General features: G+C 35.9%; 1 protein-coding gene across 6 annotated transcripts in view; it reads right to left on the bottom strand.

The window, feature by feature from the left end:
• MKLN1 (muskelin 1) overlaps nt 1–22951 on the bottom strand; it is a 208495-nt gene that overhangs the window by 24162 nt on the left and 161382 nt on the right. For all 6 annotated transcript variants that reach the window (XM_036246258.1, XM_036246261.1, XM_036246256.1 and 3 more), the window contains one exon: nt 19887–20016. In XM_036246258.1, coding sequence (XP_036102151.1) covers nt 19887–20016 — 130 coding nt within the window. The remainder of the gene's footprint in view (nt 1–19886; nt 20017–22951) is intronic.

The raw sequence follows: 22951 nt of genomic DNA, 5'->3' as shown, positions 1-22951 counted from the left end.
AAAATGAAAGAAAAAATAAATTGACAATATTCATATTAGATAACAGATTAGTGCTACTCTGTTAAAGATTAATAGATCCTTAACCTGCTCTATAGGGTAAGACCACAGCAGTTACTTTTTAACACACTATATAACTTTTTTTTTTGAAATCACCATCTAATGGTGGGAGGGAGAAAGAGAGAGAAACATCGATGTGCAAGAGACACATCGATTGGTTGCTTCCCACATAACCCTGACCAGGGCCAAGGACTGAACAACCACCAAGGTACGTGCCCTTGATCAGAATCAAACCTGTGACCCTTTGGTCTGCGGGCCGACAAGCCAAACTGGGCAGGGCAACACATTACATAACTTTAATATTAAACAATAACAGCCCTGTGTGGCTCAGCCGGTTGGAGCATTGTTTAGTGTTGTGCCATGCACCAAAAGGCTGCGGTTAGATTCCCAGTCTGGGCACATACTGGAAGGAATTAATTGATGTTTCTTTTTCTCTTCCTTGTACTCTCTTTACAATCAATAAACATATCCTTGGGTAAAGAGTAAAAAAAAAAAAAAGTAAAAGTAAAATAAAATAAACAATGGTTTACTGCCTTCTCCTCACTCCAGAATATAGGCTCTACAAGGGCCAAAGCTGTTTGGTTCACTATTTTGTTCCTAGTGTCTAAAATAGTGCCTGGCATATAATAGTTATCAACTATTTGTTGACAAAATAAATAAATGATAAGTACCAGACTGGAGCTAGAAAGAGGTATGCAATATAAACATTTTCATTGAGGAAAAGGGTAATACTTTAATTGATTTATTATCAGCTCTAATTTAATAGTAGAGATAAAATATTCAAATCTTGACCTGGAAAAACAAAATTTGACAAAAACTGAAACAGATTTTTTAATATGGTCCATCATTTAAAATATTTGTTCATGATGTATGATAAAATGCATAATTTCCCAGAAAAAAGTAAAATATTTTGGTGTATAATATGTCCCCAAATATACCCTGAGTGGATTGAACTCCTCAGGGTTAATGTTTTAGTTTTTAAGGAAATCCAGTAAATAAATTCTGCATTACCCAGAAATCTGTAAAACACTGATATGCAAATGCAAATTGTCATTATTGTTATTTGGAAGTATTAGTTAAAATATAATTTTATGGTTCATAACACAATTGCCATGTATCTAAAACAATGTCATCATTTCAACACTACATTTCTTTTTTAAAAAAGTTTTTATTGATTTTTTTAGAGAGAGGAAGGGATAGAGAGAGAAGCATTGATGTAAGACAGAAACATCGACAGGCTGCCTCCTGCACGGCCCTCATGGGGGATCGAGCCTGCAACCCGGGCATGTGTGGACCTCTCGGTCCATGGGACCAGCAAGGCTCAATCCACACTGAGCCACAGCAGCTGGGTTCAACAACACATTTCTCACAGACAAACAATGATCACATGCTCAAAAAGCTAAACAAACATCAAACTAAAAAAAAATATTTTAATCAATCCAGAAAACTATAGTAGGAGATGTTAGTCATACTGTATTTATTTTTTTCCTAGTTTACCTTAAATTCAAGTGTCCTTTTACATTCCTATTCAATAGATTTGAGATACTTTAGAGACTATCCAAATGTATTCCACAGTAAATATATTTAAAAATTACACACACACACACCCCCCCCACAATACATAATTACAGGGGTTGGCAAAAGGTTTACAATTGTTAGTACATAAAAAACAGAGTTTATTCTTGTATTATTAATTTGTATTGCAAGTGTAAACCTACTTTTGCCCATCCCTGTACATTTATACACATCCATACATAGACCTAACCTTAACAGTAACTTTGATCCTTGTGCCATTCATTCTCCTTAGTGGTTATGTCAAGTCTGGTATTTTTTTTAATAATAAGGCTTGGTAAATTTTCAAAAGTGTCAAAATTCTGATCTCTATTCCTAAGATAACCTTGAAAGAAAGATAAAACTGTAAAGAAATAAAATCACTTTTTATTAGTGGTAGAAGTGGAGGACATAATTGCCTATATTTACTGCACTTAAATTTCCTTGTCCTATTTTGTCTTAATATTTAGAATTAAGAATTCGATAACGTGGATTGGCAAACTATGGCTTGATCAGAACTGCCCAGGGTAAAATGAGGCCTCATCCATTCATTTACATTTTGTCTCTAGCTTTCACCCTGTATTAGCAAGGATGAGTAGCTGCAATAGAACACTTATGGCCTGCAAAACTGAAAATATTTACATATGGTTTATCATAGAAATAGTTTGTTGACCCTTGTTCTATAATCTTTTAAAATGTAAATATCAGAAATTATACCTAATAAACTAATGCAACAACTGCTTACCTTAAATAAGGACCCACTGAGTAAATGGAAATTTTTGAATGGAATGAAAATCAGTGGAGAAAAAATTTTTTTGTTTACTTGTTAATCTTCATAGAGGATATTTTTTCAATTGATTTTTAGAGAGAGCAGAAGGGAAGGGTGGAGAGAAAAACATCAGTGTTAGAGAGACCCATCAACTGGTTGTCTCCTGCCCCAAATGGGGTGACGAATTGAACCTGCAACCCAGGTAGTGCCCTTGACTGGGAACAAAATCTGAGACCCTCTGGCGCGCAGGTCAACGCTCTAACCACTGAGAAACACCAGTCAAAGAGAGAAAGAAATTTTGAATTCTATAAGGTGGGGGTAGAGTCATCAAAAAGAGGGGATTAAAAAAGTATTGGGCTAGGGAAGACATGTAAGAATGTAAAACCAAATTATACATGCTTCCTTCTCCATATTGTTATATTTTGCCTAAAAGCATCTTAGTATCAGAAGAGGAAAATGATATGGGTTGCTTAAGCAGTGGACTGGTTTACAATACTCAGGGAGGCAAGACTACCATGTTACCAGAGATATATTTCACATACCATAAAATTCGTCCACTTAAAGTGTACAGCTTGGTGTTTTTTAGTATATGTTCACTGGAAAACCATCATCACAATCTAATTTTACAACATTTGAAAAAATATGTTTTTACTGATGTTTTAGAGAGGAAGGAAGATACAGATGGAAACATCGATCTGGGAGAGAAACATAGATCGGCTGCATTCTGCATGCACCCTACTGGGGATCGAGCCCAAAACCCAGGCATTGTACACTATTTTAATTACTCCAAACGGAAACTATCCCCATTAGCATTCACTCCCCCTTTCCCCTTCACATCTCCTCATGGAGTGGCTGCATCATTTGACATGTCCAACAATTTAAGAAGGTTCTAATTTCTCCACATTGTCAACATTTGCTATTGACTATCTTTTTTACTATAGCCATCTTGGTATCAAGTCATATCTTATTGTGGTTTTGATTTACATTTGAATGATTAATGATGTTCAATATCTTTTTATGTGGTTATCAGCCATTTATATATCTTCTTTGGAGATATGTCTATTTACATTCTTTCCCTATTTTAAAATTAGGTTATTTGCTTCTTTATTACTGATTTTTAAGAGTTTTTTATATACTCTGGATACAAGTCCCTTATCAGATTTATAATTAGCAGAATTTTTTCCCCCATTTTATGGTTGTCTTTATACTCCCCTGATGGTATCCTTTGAAGCACAAAGGTTTTTCATTTTGATAAAATTCAATTTATTTATTTTTTCTTTTGTCAATGTGCTCTAGTATTGATTTTGTGCTAGCCAGAGTTATAGTGACATAATAACTCGTAACATTGTATGCTAAGTGCCGAAACAAAGACATTGTTGGTCAAAGCAAAACAATGAAAAACTGAAGTCAAGTGAAGATATTAAACCACTGGGATCAATATTGGTTTCATATTATCAAGTTATTTCACGTAAATAATCTTTAATCTTTACAAATTCTTTGAGGAACTATTTCAACAAAACAAACAAACAAACAAAGGGAATCCAAAAAAAAGAATGACATGAGATACAAGAAACAGTGGCAGTGATATATGACACAGGAAAAGAAACCTTGCAAGAAAATAAAGATCCATTAATTAATAATGCTGAGCCTCGTCTAATGCATTATGGAGCCCTGGCCGGTTTTGCTCAGTGGTTGGAGCATCAGCCTGCGGAGCAGAGTCCTGGGTTCGGTTCCCGCTAAGGGCACATACCAAAAAAAAAAAGTAATGCATTATGGAATAAAAAAGTTTTAATAATAGAGTATTTTCTTCCCTGTAAGTCCAATCACAATACCAGAATTTGTATGGTGTCCTATTTCCCCTCCCCTACTATGTTTATTGCTTAGAATTTTGGTCCTAGTGTTTTTCTTCAAGCAATAAAGTTTCTCAAGATAATTTCATCACAACTTATCACATATTCCTAATATTTCCTAGATTTTTCATCAAGTCTTGCTTCCAAATGGGTTTCCAATATGGCTTTTCATATGGCAAACTTTCTGAAGCAAATACACCTGAAAGTACTTTATTCTACCCTCACATTTGAAAGTTAGGAGGATATTAATTTCTTGGTTCAGAGTCATTTCCCTTGAGTACCTTTTAACTTAACTGTTTGCTTCCTTTCACTATTGCTGTTGAACTGTATGATATCTATCTTTTTATTTTTTTTTAAATCCTCACCTAAGGACATTTTTTCATTTTTTGTTCAAGTAGAGTGGGTGGGAGAGAGAGGCAGAGAGAGAGAGAAACATCAATGTGAAAGGGACACACTGAGTGGCTGCCACCTGCACGACCAACCAGGGCCAGGGACAAACTGCAACCGAGGTACATGCCCATAGCGGGAACCGAACCCGGGTCTCTTTGGACCGCAGGCCGACACTCTAACTGCTGAGCCAAACTGGCCAGGGCTGATAGCTATCTTTTTGTTCCCTTGTAAGTCGTCAGCTTTTTTCCCCTCTGAACTCAATTTTCCTTTGTCTTTGAAATTCTTAATTTTACTTTAATAGGTTTAGGTATGTGTTTCCCCTTATTTTCCCCTGTTGGCACACTACACTACAATCCCTTTCACTGATCTGAGGACTTTCATCTTTCCTGAATTCTAGGAAATGTATCTCCATTATTTATTCAATTATTCCACCTTCTTAAATTTTTATTTTTCTCTGGAACTACTGTTAAGATGTTGGTACTTGTGTAATTCTTCTCCATACCCTTTGGTTTTTCTTTTATATTTTCTAACTCTTTACCTTTTTTTTCCCCTATTTTTTTGTTTATTCTAATCTTTCAACTAAATAATTCATATCCATTCTATTTGTTGTAGTCTTCATTTCAAATATATTTTTCACATCTAATATTTCTATTTGGTACTATTTTTGTGATATTTAGATGTTATTGATATTACTAATGTGTTTCTTTATATTTTTAACTATACTGATCATGCTTATTTTAAATTCTTGGTTCATCTATTGTAATAGATCATATTTGTTGCCTTACTGATTTGTCAACTGCCTAGTTATATTGGTCTGTGAGGTAATGTTTTTCAGGATATCAGCTATTTTTCCTATTAAGGAAAAATGTATTCAGGGGTACCAAAGGCCAGACCTCAACTAGTATCAGAAGCAGTGAGTTTAAGAAAAATGAGGGAAGAGTCATAGGGTAAGGAAATCCTAGGCACTAAAAACAAGTGTATTACTTCCATTTACTATGACACCCCACCCCCCCACCCCCCGCCCCATGCAAGGGTTTCATCATTTCATACCCTTAAACCCCTGGGGGAAGTAAAAAGCAGTCTCCCTTGACTGGAAAGTGTGGGAAGGAAGAAATGAATTACTAAGAGTGGATGGTCATGAGACAGGACAGTAAGAAGCTAGGAAAATTCCTTGGCAAGTGGAATGGGGAAACTGAGACAGATACTTAAATGACCGAGCAATTTATAGCCAGATAATAAATCAGAAGGTCTTCTTATCCCTAACCAAGGACACTTAGAAGCAAATGGTTTTACATATCCCAGATTGTGCAGGGGCAGACCTACCTAGGTCTGGTCTCTCTTCGCTGACATTCTTTTAAGGTGAAACTGACCATATAATGACCCTGACCCCTCCCCTCCATAGACTTATTTTGATGAATTAGCATATTAAAGCAAACACTTAGAAAGCTGATGAATATTCTATTGAAATCCTCCCCTGAGAACTCCCCTAGAATTCCCACCTTTAGAAAACAGATAAAAATAAGACAAAGGACCTAGTGCATGCTCTCCCTGGAGCATGCCCACACCTTCACCCCTCTTTCCTCAGGCATGTACCTTTGCTTTCTTTCTCCAAAGCTCTAAGGATTCCCAGGAGACTTGCAACCAGGGGAGCAGTGGGCAACAGCAACTAGTCCTGGGCTAACCCCCTGAATCTGTCTTTCTCCAAGGGCTCTCCTTTTGCCCCTGTAACTTGTTTCCTGAGTCTACATAGCCCAGCTGGCTCACTTCTTCTGCCTCTGAGACTTTCTAAAGGGCCATGGCAGCCTTGCCTATACTCAACTCTTCCTCAGGTTTCCAAAGGGCCAAGGCAGCTCCACCTAGGCTCCCTCCTGTTGCTATGACTTTGCCTCTTCTAGCTTAAGCCCTTCCTTTGTTTCACTGTCTCCAGCTTTAATAAACATACTCTAAAAATCACCTGGACTCATATCCTGATATCTTTCTTGCATGAAGTCAAGAACCCACACATTCCCCCTGGCCAGGTGGCTCAGTCGGCTGGAGCTCATCCTGTACACCAAAAAGATCGCAGCTTCAATCCTCAATCAGGGTGCATAGGGGAGGCAACCGATCGATGTTTCTCCCTTAAAAAAACAAACAACAACAAAAAAAAATTAATCAAAATGTCCTTGGGTAAAGATTTTTAAAAAAGGAAGCCACATATTCCAGACCATGCTGCCAGGGCTAACCTATCTCAGTCTTGGCACCTTTCTGGTGACAGTCTACATCTATTTTCATCAATTCTTAACTCCATTAGGGTTTGTGCACTGTCATAATGCTGATCTTTGGATTCTGGGGCTAGTGGTATGGGTTACTCCTGCTAGTTTCTACAGAGAAGGAACTGAATGAAGTTGATTCAGGGGAGAGAAAGCCTTCTATCGCATTTAAAGAATTCCTAAAGGCCAGTTGTCTCTCCTTATTTTTCTAGAGTTGACTTTAGGAAAGAAAATCAGCAGCCTGTGTTAGTTTGCTACTTTGGCAGAAGTCCTTCTCACTTTATATTGTTTGAATTCTATATTTTAAATTATGCACATTGCATTACTCCTATAATAACCTTATAAAAATAAAAACTGGTTGGCAATAGACATAAGAAATAATGCTCAACGTCATTAATCATCAGAGAGATGCAAATTACAACCAGAAAGAGGTATTGCCTCACACCTACCAGAATGGCTGCCATCAATAAATCAATAAACAACAAGTGCTGGCAAGGGTGTGGAGAAATGGGAATCCTAGTGCACTATTGGTGATAAGGCAAAATGGTGCAGCCACTGTGGAAAACAATATGGAGGTTCCTCAAAAAATTAAAAATTAAAAAGAAAACTGTCTCTTGACCCAGTGATCCCACTTCTGGGAATATATCCTAAGAATCCCAAAACAACAATTAGAAAGAATATATGCACCCCTATGTTCATAGCAGCATCATGTTATTTACAATAGCCAAGATCTGAGTAGATGAGTGGATTAAAAGCTGTGGTACATTTACACACTGGAATACTACAGGACTATAAAAAAAAAAGGAACTCTTACCCTTTGCGATAGCATGGATGGACCTTGAGATTATTATGCTAAGAGAAATAAACCAGAGAAAGACAAATACCAGATCTCACTTACAGCTGGAATCTAATGAACAAAATAAACTGACAAACAAAACAGAACCAGAGGCATGGATATATGGAACAGACTGACAGAGGTCAGAGGGGAGGGAGAGAGGGGACTGGACAAAAGAAGGTGAAGAGAGTAACCAAAGATCATATATACAGAAAAAGAAAAAACAGAAAAAAATAAATGAAAATAAAAACTAGTTGAACAAAAATGGTATTATCAAAAACTAAAATGCCTAAAGATTAAAACCAAGAAAAAAGCTTTCATTCTAACATGTTATAAGTACTAATATATGTATTAGTACTAATTTACTAATGTATTAATTTTCTTCCCAAGAAGAAAACAAGGCTATCTTTTTAATTTAATAGTTTCTAATGGGTAGTAGCAGGGGGAGGGGTAAAAGAGGAGATTTGCTACATATATAATATTTTAAAAGCTTTTAGATTCAACTGCCAAAAAGCTTGACTGAATGCCAAGAAGCTTAACCAGTCTTTATAAAATGACTCACAAGGAAAAATTAATCAAACAGATCAGTAAACAAGATCATATGTTAATCATGAATACATTCTGGAAGGACACTTGTCTGAGAAAAGACAGAGTAAGAATTATACAACAAACCAACTATTACTGCCAACCCAATTTTAGAAACTTTCCAGGAAATTACAATGATACTCCTTCAACTCTCCTATTTTTTTGTTAGCATATTTGAAACTTCAACTAGGATAGCTAAAGGGGAAATCAAAGAACGTATTTTATCTGACAATCTGAATCACATTTTTTTTCATTCTTTTTCTTTGGTTTACTCAAATGGGGATATTTACCAGAATCTATAACATAAGGAAAATACACATGAAGGATAAAAAGATAACAAATACTTGTTTTGTTTTTTTGTGGTACGTGCCCTTAGCGGGAACCGAACCCAGAACTCTCTGGTCTGCAGGCCGACACTCAACTGTTGAGCCAAACTGGCCAAGGCATAACGTAAATATTTTTATTTTACGTTACTTTAATTTTAATTCCCAAGGAAGATATATTATTGCATTAAATCATGAACTAATCTGAACTCCATTTTTATTTCATGATCCAACGTACATAAATTATTAACTACTTTAGTTAAGACACAGGAAACATATTTTTCAGAACTGTCGCAAAAATATCAGATTTAATGAAAACAGCATTCTCAAAATTCTCTCTCTGTTAGGATATTCTCAGCTTCAAGTAACAGAAAACCTAAATAACAGTGGATTAATTAATCAGTTCATATAACAAAATTTTGCAAGTAGACAGTTTCACGATTATTTTAGCAATTCAACCAAATTATGGTATTAGGTTAACATCCTTACAATTCTCTGGGCTTTCCTCTCATTTTTTTTTAAGTTGTAAGTGCCACTTCCAAGCATCACTTCCTTAGGGAGGATATTTTCCTCAAATTATCTTCCAGAAGACTTTCCTTATGTCTCATTGGTCAGAACTGTGTCACATGGGAGGCAGGAAAGTGAAATAATCTGGCAAAGGAACAATGACTGCTGGAGACTAATCATGATTCATCCCCTGGGGCTGAGCAATTTGCCATTAAACAAATCATGGTTTGGTTAAGAAGAAAGGCTAATGGCAACCAACAGTATCTGCCACATTCTTATCTTTTAAATTAGGGACATTTTAAATGTTAAACGAGGTCCTATTAAGCTCTAAAAACAACTCTGTTTAAAACTTCTATTATTTTACTTGAATCTGGGTTTCTACCACTCATTATTTACTTTTTGTAAAATTCCAACTAGCTTTTCACACTCAGTATTTATTGATCTACCTCAGTTATATTAAGGCTACAATGAATTCAATTCACTGAATAGATCAACCATAATGTATTAACTGGTTACTGACTGGCAGACAATTTACTCTCACAAACAATATGACAATTAATACCTCTGTGTAAATTATTTTTATACAACTGTACAAGTATATGAGTAGGAAAAATTCCTGAGGGGGAAATGCTGAGCCAAAGAGTTCACGTATTTTATATCTTAATAGATACCAACATTCAGTGAGTGAGCTTTTAATTAAATTTATTGGCTATTTGAATGATTTTTTTCTTCGAACCATATATTCATGTCATTTGCCACTGTTCTACTAGAGGATTATTCCTTCTTTATTGGTTTGTAAGAACATTTGTTTATAGCAGGACATTAACTTTTTCTTAGTTGCAAGTTTGTCATTTACTATTTAATACAAGTATTTTTCCACATATAATTTTTTAATTTGTAAAAAAAATCTAACTTATTCTTTTTTTTTTATATATAACTTTGCGGTTTTATGTCATGTTTGGAAAGATCTCCCAATCCTAAATTATTAAAAACAATTAGACTCACAATTTTATTTCTTAAGTATAAAATGAATTTACCTAGCATTTTTGTGATACACAGACATTAGAGACCCAGAATTCATTTTATTTATTACCAACTCTAAGTAACATCTTAATGTCATTTATTGCATAATCCATTTTCCTTCTCTGAGGGGAAATATCACTTTATCATATACTAAATTCTCTTATGTATTTGGAGATACTTTTATACTATCTGTTCTATTCCATTCCATAAATTTGTACAAAATTGTAGCTTTATAAATATAAATTGTAGTGTTAATACTACTTCATTACCTTTCATTTTCAAAACTGTCCTTAGTGTTTTTGCATGTTTGATGTTTGTTTTAAGATAAACTTTAATTCACATTTACTATCAAATGACAAATTTTATATTAAAAATATGAATATTGTACTTTGATGAACTTGTAACTAGGAAAAAATACTCCTCGGGAGAATAAAAGGGGGAAATTATGAAAAGTTATTATTTTCAATAATGTTGAAAGGAAAAAAGTACATAATCCAGTTTTAGAATAATAATGGCATACCAAATATAAAAGATGCTAAATCAAAAGCAATGAAACCAAGTTACATAGAAAATAAACTCTACCGTTTCCTAGCTGAGTTAACTCATCTAAGTTAATAACAGCAAATCATTAGCCTCATAATCTTCTCTGTACTGATGAATCGGTCTTATTTAGGTAACTGGTAAAAGTCTAAAAGGGTCAAAAACATTAAAACCTTTTATGTTTAAAAACACAATGTCGCCCAGCTCGTGTGGCTCAGTGGTTGAGCATCGACCCATGCACCAAGAGGTCACTGGTTCGATTCCTGGTCAGGGTATGTGCCCAGGTTGTGGGCCAAACCCCCTGTGGGGGGCATGCAGGAGGTGACCAATCAATGTTCTCTCTCATCAATATTTCTCTCTCTCTCCCTCTCCCTTCTTCTCTCTCACTAAAAATAAATAAAGAAAAAAACGGTAAAAACAAAACAAAAAACACAATGTCAACAAGCACATTCCTAGGGCTTAAATGAAAATCAGTAAGATTTTGCTTTTAAAGGTTCATGAAAATATGTTTATAGATAAATCAGATCTTGCAGACATAACTAATATAGCACCCACATGTTAGTTTCATAGTCTGATAACAGAAGGGAATAAAATTGAACTGTCAAAATTTTGGAGCTAGATGAGGACTTAAGATCAATTGGTCCAACCTCTCATTTTCAGATGAATAATCAGGTCCAGAGAAGTTATATAATTTTGCCAAGGTTGCAGATGGATGAGTGGCAGACCCAGATGAAGAGACCAAGTCTTCTGATTCTTAGCTCACTATTCTTTCAATTATAACAATCGGCCACTATGGTTAGAAAAGAACGGAATAAATAGTGGCAGATGTGGGAAAATAGTCAATCAAATTTAAGGAACAAAACAACAGCCCTGGCCTGTTTGGCTCAGCGGATGGAGCGTCGGCCTGCGGACCAGAGTCCTGGGTTTGGTTCCTGATGGGGGCACATACCAAAAACAAAACCAAAAGAAAAAAGTAAACACATAACTACTACAGATGAGGAATTAAGTTGTAAGAGCTCTGTATCACCAGTGCTTGACCTAGCATCTGGCAAATGATGAAGACTCAATATGCTGTTAACTTGAATTTAATACAGATATGAGAAAGCAATCCTGTTATAATATAATAGACTGAGTTTCTTTAGCAAACCATGAAGCTCTGATGGTATGACAGACTACCTTCTAAACATAATTTTCAATTAGTGTTACAGAGCTTACATATGGAGAGTCTGCTAAACCCCTTGTGTTCACAGATTTATTGCCAAAAGTTATTCAGAAATAAACCCAAATTCTATGTGTCCTGAATTTTGATGTTAATTATGTATGTGTTAGACACAATACTAATAAATCCTTTCTTTCTAAGGAGCTGCCAATCCACTCATTTAAATCATAATTTTCTCCTGAGGGGAACAAACAATTGTTATACTCTGGCTAAAAAAAAAGAGTTGAGGTTTCTTCAAAATTTGAGATAATTCATTTAAATAATTATAAAGAACAACCATTTAAGACTGTATAGTATTTGACCAAATACGAAATTATAACAAGAAGCAGCAATTTTAGAATTAGACACATCATCTCTAATTGGTGGTCTCAAACGTTCAAACAAATTTTTTCCATGATTTCAAACAATCCAACTGAAACTCACATAATAAATGAAGTTTTAATCAAATAACCCACATTAATGAATCATAGATAAACAGTAATTATATGTTAAGTCCATCTCAAATTACAGTAATTAACTATAGTAAAAAAAAAAAGCTCTAGAAGGACAGTTAATAAACAAAATGTTTGAATAAGCTACAGAGCATCCATGTGATGGAATGAAATGAGTGTTTCTAAAAATATTAAATATTGTAGACATTTAAATAGTAACCTGCCTTGTCCTTAAAAGGACTTTTCATGCCTTACAAAATAAGATAAAATTAAATTTAAATGGACCTTTAAAACTCAGGTAAAAGTAATTCTATGGGAGGACAATACATTATACCAGCGATTTTCAACCAGTGTGCCACAAGGATCTTTAAAACATGCAATACCTGACTAGTCAGGGGCACTGGCCTCTTTTCCCTTAGGTTGTCAAATTTAAAAAAATGACAATAGCCATTGTCAGATTGGCAAAAAAATGTAACATTTTTTTGGTGTTCCACAGAATTTTAGGAATTAGTTTATGTGTGCCATGAAATGAAAAAGGTTGAAAATTGCTGCATTATACCCTAGTTCTCTGATGTGAGGTTTTCCAAATGGTCTAAATAAATCCACTGAAAGATTTTTTAGATCTAGAGTACTGAAAAGACTAATTGCTCCTTAAGAAATCTTAAATAGCCCTGGCCGGTTTGGCTCAGCGGTTAGAGTGTGGGCCTGCGGTCCAGACAGACCCGGGTTCAGTTCCCACTAAGGACACGTACCTCGGTTGCAGTTCGTCCCTGGCCCTGGTTGGGTCACGCAGGAGGCGGCCTCTCAATGTGTCCCTTTCACGTCGATGTCTCTCTCTCTCTCTCCCTGTCTTCCTCTCTCTCCCTCCCACTCTATCTGAACAAAAAATGAAAAAATGTCCTCGGGTTAGGATAAATAAAAAAGAAAAAAAGAAATCTTAAAGTCTATGTATTTCACCTGAGCTTTTCACAGGTTTTGACAAGCAGTCAAGATTATATTGCCAGATGAACACCTAGAACTGTGTTAACACTGCGGTTAGCACCATATGCTTTAATTCCTAACCTGGGCTTTAGGAGTGAGAGAATTTTAGGAGACAATGGTCAATAGGCTACAGTCTGAAAGAGGAAGACAAGTTAACTTTCGGAGGTGGGAGCAAAGAGTGATTCTGATAGGGAGAATAGCATGAGCAAATAAACCCAAAAAAAACCCAAAGGCAAGAAAAAGTATTCTATCTATAAAGAATTAATACTCAGTGGTCATGAAACAAAGAACTGACGGTAAGGTGGAGGAGGATATCAAGAATGGGGCTGGAACTAAGTAAGCTGGGCCATATCATTAAGGAATCTCTGAGTCAGGATGAGTTTAGACTTAATCATGGGGACAAAAAGAAACAAAAGATTTTAAGTAAGGAAGGAAAACCACCAGGTTTATATTTTTAAAAGAGATTTCTTATCTTAGTAGCAGTAATCACAAGGTAAGGTTGTCAGTCTACTTTTTCCACCCTATGCGCAACTATAAGCTCCACAAAAATAGAGCCCTAACTTACAGTTGTATCCCTAGTGCTTGGCTTATTACCTATCTGACACCTAGTAGGTGACCAAAAAAAGGTTATACAAATGTTAAAGCACATGGTTCTGCACTTACCTGGTAACACAGAACAGTTATATTCTGCTTGCAGTGTGAAGAATGGATTGGGAGAGGGATAGGGTACACAGGAAGAGGAAAGCTAGAAACAGAGGCCAAATAGGTGATGATAGCCTAAACCAGTTGAGTAGCAATGGGAATAGAGAGAAGATGGAGGTAAAACTGACATGATTTGATTACTGGATAGATCAGTGAAACTGTGGGTAGTACTGACATACTCTTGTGAAAACTGAGATACCCAATATTAACACCAGTTCAAATGCTCAACTCGGCCATAAAAATCTTCAGTTAAGGCACCCATTATAGATATAGTCTTTGGATAATGAAATTTATAGGCATATTGTCAAAATTAATCATTTGAAAAAATGTGTATGTACACAAGAGAGTGATATTTTCAGAACTTAGATCAAGACCCTATAATTAAGCCTTTCAATAACCTCCTATTTTATTTAGGGAAAAAAAAGATCAAACTTCTTGCATTTGTAAAAGGCACTGAATAATCAGACTCAACTATTTCAACCTTATTTCAAACCAACTTCCCCGATTCTCAATTTGCACCAGTCCCAACTGTTTCTATAATATGCTTTGGGAACTTTGTACTTGCTCTTCTCTCAGTTCTTAACATGGTTCTTCCTAATTCTCTATTTTTTGACTTAAATCTTTAAGATTACTTCCTCAGAGACGATTTACCAACCTACTCTATCTAAATGGGACCTCCCATGCTACTCATTATTATATCACAAATTTTTTTCTTCCCAGTACATAGAAGGCAACTGCAAGCTTCTCTCCACTACAATGTAAGTCCTTTTTGAGAAGGGATCTTATAACATGAAATCCATAAAACATACCTGGCATATAAAAAGCACTGAAACATGTTGGGAGGGAGGAATGGAGAGGGTCTTAAATGCTAGTAGGTGATCAACAAAGATTATTAAATTAATTAATGAATTTGCACTGTGGGATAACACATAAATTTAAAATTAAACAATGCATAGCAAAATTGGTGATTCTGATTTCACAAAAGTTGATTATAGCAGTAATTTAGAAAATGAATCCACTTCTCTTTTCTACAAATACCTCTAGTCTGTGATAATAAAATTATAACTATGGGAAAAAAATGACAATTTAATGAAAATGTAAAAATAGGATATAAAACTGTGCTAAACTTTATGCAATAAGTAAGTTTAAAAAGAGTAAAAGGAACCTCATCAAAATGTTAACAAATTACACCTGGATGGTTTGATACATTTTCTTTTCTTTCCTTTTTTCTTAATCTTCATCCAAGGATAATTTTCCATTTCTCTTCAAATAGAGTGGGAGGAAGAAAGAGAGGGAGAGAAACATCCATGTGAGAGGGACACACTGACTGGTTGCCTCCCACACGACCCCAACCAGGGCCAAGGACCAAACCACTGAGCCAAACAGGCCAAGGGACATTTTCTTTTTTGAATCTTTCTTATTTTCCAAATTCTCTACAATGAGCATGTTACTTTTATGATCAAAACAAAACTGAACAAGAACAACAAAAAATAAACAATTATCATGCTTTGCTTGCTCTAACCTAGCCATAACCATGAATGAAGCATTATACTAATTATTTTTTTAAATCTTCAAATGATAGTCATTAAAGCCTACTTATGACAGTAATATTTTGTTGTTGTTGTTAGTTTGTTTTTTTTTACTAATTCTCTGCCACTATTACTCTTTGTCACATTTTTCTTTTAATCCTGGGAAGCAGCTTAGAATGATGGGGGGAAAAGCCTTCTTTGGACTCAAACTTCTAAATCCCTGCTCTTTTTTTAGGTTGTGTAATGCTGAATACAGGTATATTACTTCACTGAGTTCAATTTTTCTCATCTGGTAAAATGAGAATAGTTAACCTCCAGTCAGATACTTATAAAGTGCCGTGCTTAGTGACCGGCATACAGTAAGGTCTAAATTAAGAGTACCTAGTATAATCTATCAGAATATTATCACCTAGCTAGATTAGAAGCACTATGAGATACCATGATCATCTTGTTCCACTGTATCCCTAGTCTAGCACTGAGCCAGTGTGTAGCCGTTTTTAACATATTGTCAAATCAATTACTATCTTCATTACCTTTTGTAGGTAGAGCTACATTAGGATTGTACGGAAATATTCCTTCTCTCCTCCTAGTTATTATTATTTTTTCTTTTATTGATTTTAGAGAGAGAGGAAGGGAGAGGGAGGAGAGAGACAGAAACACTGATGAGAGAGAACATCAACTGGCCACCTCCTGCATGCCTCCCACTGGGGGTCAGGCCCACAGCCTGGGCATGTGCCCTGACCGGGAATTGAATCGGCAACCTCTTGGTGCATGGGTCGACGCTCAACCACTGAGCCACACCAGCTGGGCATCCTTCTAGTTATTTTAATGAAAAGTTAGAATAACTCTTGAAAGCCAGAGAAGTCAAAGATTAAATCAATTATGTCCACACTATCCTATGGAAACAGAAAACAAATGAGTAAACAAGACAGACAATTTTAGATAGAATAAGTTATTAGTCATTTCTCATTGTATTTCTCTCCACGTTTCTAAATATGTTTAAGCTGGTACTTCAGACATCACCTACTGACTCCCTGTTACAGCAGATGAAAGACTGTTACCATACTGACACTATGCCCCTCACTCCCCTTACCCTTTCCTCTCATGAAATTGTATCCCAATAGTTGGTTAAATTGATTGTAGTTCTTGCATTATGACCATTACAGAAAACTGCTCACTGTAGAGCCAAAATATGTGTTGTGGTGTCTCCTTTCATATAAAAATTTTTTTCTCTATTATGGACCTATCCTTAATCTTTTACATCAGATGTTATTAACCTATTAACAACTTTTTATTCCAAATGCTCAAACATACCTATTGAGTCTACTTTTATCTGGAAACCTCAGGTGAAGAAGAGAGGTTTTCCTCCCTATGTCCTTCTGCTCCAATTTGAACTAGATGCTTATTAGGTTTGCTGTGCAGATATCATCTTTGGATGTCCTTTCATTGCTTTCCAATGTTAGATCCTTTTTCCCAGCTCCTGTTTTCTTTTTAATTACTTTTACTCTCTTTTGTTAGTGTATATAGTGTAGTAACCTCCTAAAAAAGAGTGAATAAAAGATCTATCATATTTTTAATCTTGTGAGGCAGACACCGTTGATTGCCTGACCCAATAGCCATTTCCCAAACTCCTTCCCCAGTGTACTATATAAATATAGGCTGGAAAAGCTAAATACTTGCTCTCCCAGACTCTGTTGAAGCCAAGTTTCACAGGTCTAGTCAATGCAATATCAGTAGGGTGCTTTCTGGGCAAGTTTTGTTTTCCTTCCTTTTCTTCTATCTGAAATGAAGTCATGGTGTGTGAGGTGCATCACCAACTTGCCATGAGGCTACCACATGTTAAGGATAGAAAAACAGAAAAATTAAAAAGAAGCTGGGGGCCTTCATGGCATTGTTCAAGTCACTGATCAGTCCCAGCTTATCTACCTTTGGACTTCTTATTCTGTGACAGAAAAATTCCCTATTTGTATAAGCCATGGCTCTCTATGTTTTCTATTACTTGAGGCAAACACATTCTATTAATAAACCTTACATATTGGAAAATAGTATTTCTTCCCTCTTGTTTCATTGGTGTTTTGGTTATAAACAGAATTCTAGGTTGATGATCATTTTCCTTCAGAATGTTAAGAACTTGTTCCCCCTTATCTTTTAGTTTCCAGTGTTGTTGAGAATTTCTATATCCACTCTAAGTCCTATTCCTTTGAATGCGACTGCATTTTACACTAGACGCTTTTAAGATATTCTCCTTGCCCTGATATGTAAAATTCCACAATGCACAATGATGGTTTTTGTTTCTGTAAATTTGATGTACTGACTTCTATAGATGTTCATTTATAATCTGGAGTCAATGCTTTTCAGTTTGGGGAAATTTTCTGCTATTTCTTTATTTCATAATCTAGTCTCCCCCATTTTCCATGTTCTGTATAGCTGAAGCAACTTTTTTTTTTTTTTTTTGCATTCATCTTCAGATACAGCAAAAGAGAGAAAGGGAAGGAGGGAGAGAGAGAAACATGGATGTGAGAGAGACACATCATCTGGCTGCCACCCACGTGACCACAACCAGGACCAGGGACAATCTGCAACCAAGGTACGTGCCCTTAGCAGGAACCGAAACTGGGACTCTCTGGACCACGGACTGACTCTCTAACCGCTGAGCCAAACTGGCCAGGGCTGGAGCAACTCTTATTAGTTCAATACTGAACCTCCTGGATTGATTTTCTAAGATCCTTATTTTCTCCAAAATTCCATCTCTATTTTTCAGATTTCTTATAACTCTTCTACTTTTTTATTCTAACAAAATTTATTTTCCAAATACTCTTAGTCTCTTTCATGGTGAAGACCCTAATACAGAAGATATTTAACTGATATTGAAAATGTTATGTGTATCATGGGCAACACCACACTATAGGGGGACTGGACTGTGAAAGTGGCCATTGTGTTGGGGACTAAACAGTGAGATTAGTCATTTTATTGGGGCATGGGGAATCCCCAAACAACAGTACCTGGAAATCTTTTCTCTGAGGCCATATATTTTGTCCAGAGGTGATTCTAGTCTTTTTCTAAGAGACATATGTCTGGTATCCTGGGAACAGGGACATGGCTAGAAGTTCCACTATTCAGTTTATAGGTTTAATTGTCCTATTTTCTACCCTGTCCCCTCTGCCTCCATAGAGCCTTTATCATTTCACTTTAACCCAGAAAACAGAGCGCTAGTAGGAAGTATGGGAGGAGGGTCTTGAAAGCAAACTACTTCACATGCACTTTCTTTTTACTATGGTGCTATCTTTTGTTAAAAAATTAAAAAAGTGTTTCCTCCTAAATATGAATAATTATTACAATAAAAAAATCTGTTTTTATAAATAATAGGTAAAAGGGAAAGCAAGTTGTTCTAAATTCTCACCCTATTGTTCAAATTAGGCATTTTAAACCACTGGACCTTAAACAAAAATACCATTCTTCTGTGTATACTAATCATAGGCAAAGTGACTACTATGTAGGGTAACTATGTATATCATTCAAAATAGGATACTTTTGAGAGTGAATGGGGCAGTATATATAATTACATCATGACAATATGCATAAAACTGTGACAATCTGCCCTGGTCGGTTTGGCTCAGCGGTTAGAGCATCAGCCCGAGGACCAGAGAGGCCAGGGTTCGGTTCCCACTAAGGGCACAGTACCTCGGTTGCAGTTTGTCCCTGGCCCAGTTGGGGTTGCGTGGGTGGCAGCCACTCGATGGGTCTCTCTCACATCGAAGTTTCTCTCTCTCTCTCTTCCTTCCTTTCTCCCTCCCGCTCTATCTCAAGATAAATGCAAAAAAAAAAAAAAAAAAAAAGTCTTCAAGTGAGGATTAAAAAAAAAAATTCAAAAAACTGGGACTATCTTAGACAAAACAGTCACCCTATTACTAGGACAATAATTTCTTAGATGCTGAGCTTCTAAACTTAAAAGGTGTTACCAATTACATGTCAGGACAGACGTATTCTTACTATGCTAATGCATAATATAAATCACTATACTGAAAACAGAAAGTGGAAAGGATTAGGAAATATAGAAAAATTTTTTATAATTGCAAAGCCCCTCCTCCCCAATAGATAGACATATAATTCCCTTAGAAATTCACATACTGTCTTTCTGCTCCAAGGGAATAATGATAATTCATATATTTTAAATACAATTGGATAATTTAGCTTATAGTTTTCTTCCTCTTAGTCAGAATTACTTCATTTAAAGAAATGGGGAAAGGGTGAAGAATGGTTAAAAAGAAAAGAAAATAGGCTATAGTATTCTACCTTACAAAGTAGTTAAGACATGAGAAAATTTAGAATCACTAAATGCCATTACCCATTCCAGAGTCTTTCTTGGTGCCATCTGATATTATGTCTACATGATCAGAGTCCACATCATAACTAAAGAAATCATTCAAATAGGTCTTCGATCGCTGGCCACCAAATACATATAGGCAACGATTTTTCTGAAAAATAAGAAGAAGAAAAAAGGCAAAGAACAGAGTAAATAGTCACTTCCATGAAAAACTCAGAATAATCTTTTAAAAATTTGAACCTCTGTTCTGACAGCTTGGCTCAGCAGTTAGAGTGTCAGCCCACAGACTGATGAGTCAAGGGTTTGATTCCCAGTCAAAGGCACGTACCTGGGTTGCAGGTTCGATCCCCAGCCTCACTGGGATCGTGCAGAAGGCAACCAATCAGTGTGTCTCTCTCACATTGATGTTTCTTTCTCTCTCTCCCTTCCATTCTATCTAAAAAGCAATGGAAAAATATCCTCAGGTAAGGATTAATAACAACAAAAACTTTTTAAACCTCTATTAAAAGTAATTTTATGACAGATTCCACTCAATGGGATACTATACTGATACAAAGAGAACTAAAGAAGTTTTCTATATAATGCTAAGAGGTGATCTTTAGTATAGCCTACTAAAGTAAAAAAGCAAGGTGCAGAATAATGTATGCAGGGTGCTGTCCTTGTATGAGAAAGGAGAAAAAGAAAAAAAGAAAAGAAACCAATAAAAGTCAGTTACTTCTTGGAGAAGGGACAGAACAGAAAGATAGGGATAAACACAGATCTCTCTTTAAGTACCTGGACGTATGGTTTTGCCTTTAGAACCAGGTATAAGTTTTTGTTTAATTAGAAAATAAATTAACTCAAAATAAAAAATATCTCTGAAATTAAAAAAAGAAAGCTATCTGTATATAAAGATATGATCACATTGACAAGTAGTATTTCTAGTGATTTTAATTCATGTTTTTGACTACCCTTTCCTAGTGGGTTATATCCTAAACTGAAAAAATAATAAGAAAGCAATTTTAAACAGCATTCAGTGATTTGGTTGTTAGTTTTGCTATTCTATAAACTATTAGAGCAAGTAACATAATATTGACATTAGGAAGGAGGATTTTAAACTTAAAAGATACACAAATACAAAATCAAAGATATTAAATTTAAAAACTGTAATCTATCATTTGAATCAGAAATATCAGTATAGCCCTGGCCAGTGTGGCTCAGTGGTTGGAGCGTAGGCCCATGGACCAGAGAGTCCCAGGTTCAGTTCCTGCTAGGGACACATGCCTCGGTTGCAGCTTGTCCCTGGCCCAGATGGGGTCATGTGGGTGGCAACCACTTGATGTGTCTCTCTCACAACAATGGTTCTCTCTCTCTTCCTCCCTCACTCCCTCCCACTCTACCTGAAGATAAATGCAAAAATGTCCTCGAGGTTAAAAAAAAAGAAGAAATATCAGTATAAACTCATAATTTAATTTTTCCCTTATTAAAAAGATTATGCATACATACACACACACATACTGGGAGGGCCACCTACTGGCCAAAGATAGAGAACAAGTTGGGCATCAAAGAGAATAATGACATCATTGGATTAAACACATCAAATATATAAAAATTGATGAGTTCATAATAATACTTAAAAAAATCTATTGGTTAACTTTAGAGCCTCAACTCAATATTAAAAAGTAATAAAGGAAAAAAGCAAACATTTATATTACCTATCCTATGCAGTTTACATATCAAGGTAGCCACACTGTTAATGAAAGTAAGTTTTTTGTTTTTGTTTTTAATGTGTTTTTACCAATTTTTTAGAGAGAGAAAGGGAGAGAGAGATGGAAATATCGATATGAGAGAGAAACATCAATCGGCCACCTCCTGTACATCCACTATTGGGGATCCAGCCCACAACCCAGACATGCAGCCTGACCGGGAATCGAACTGGGATCTCTCAGTCCATGGAGTGATGCTCAATCCACTGAGCCACACCAGCTGGGCGAGAGTAAGTTTTTAATAATACAATCAGTTAATAAATGCAAAAGAAATGATATAATTAAGAAAATCACTATTTGACAAATTCTCATGAAATCTAGGCAATGGCTATCATTAATGGCTGCTAGAGCCATGAGGTAAAATGTTGACAGGAAACTATACTTAATAATCAAGCTGATAAACAACCTGAATTCACTGAACAATTTTAACATCACCAACTACACATTAAATGCCTCTTGATATTTTGCTATCAGACCACCTATGAAGTATTGCTGCACCTCTCCTTTGGCACTGCCACCCCTAAAAATGGAGAGTGAATCTAAAATCAAGTACTAGACCTATTGGGGTGATCACTTCATAAGTTACATACATGTCTAATCACTGGGTTGTATACCTGAAACTAATATAATATTGTACGTCAACTGTAATTGAAAAATTGCTTTAAAAAAAGACTCTGGATTTTACTACCAGCTTACAGGAAATATGGATAAAAGATCATATTAAATGACATTATGAGAATAAAAACAGCCAAATCAATAATACAGGAAATTCTAACGCATACATGATTCAGTTTCTTTAACAAATAAGTGGTATATGGGGGCAATAAAATAGAAGGGGCAAACAGTTACGGATTAAAAACAATTTAAGAGGAAAAATTAGGGGACATCTGTAATAGGGTCAACAATAAAAATATACATATAGCCCTGGCCGGTTTGGCTCAGCGGTTAGAGCGTCGGCCTGCGGTCCTGAGACACCCGGGTTCGGTTCCCGCTGAGGGCGCGTACCTCGGTTGCGGTTTGTCCCCGGCCCTGGTCGGTTGTGCGGGTGGCAGCCACTCGATGTGTTCCTTTCACATCGATGTTTCTCTCTCTCTCTCTCTGTTCCTCTCTCTCCCTCCCACTCTACCTGAACAACAACAACAAAAAAATATATACATATATAAAAAAATTAAGAGACATAACAACCAAATGTAATACTTAGACTTTTTTGAACCCTAACTTGAATTTAAAAACTACGTAAAAACATTTTTCATCCCTGACCAGTTCGGCTCAGCGGCTACAGCATTGGCCTGCGGTCCGGAGAGACCTGGGTTTGGTTCCCGCTAAGGGCACATACCTTGG

Source organism: Molossus molossus, unplaced genomic scaffold (genome assembly GCF_014108415.1).
Source record: "Molossus molossus isolate mMolMol1 unplaced genomic scaffold, mMolMol1.p scaffold_m16_p_7, whole genome shotgun sequence".
NCBI classification, from domain to species: domain Eukaryota; kingdom Metazoa; phylum Chordata; class Mammalia; order Chiroptera; family Molossidae; genus Molossus; species Molossus molossus.
Note: the sequence above shows the minus strand (reverse complement) of the source record. Positions and strands in the feature narration are given on the sequence as shown.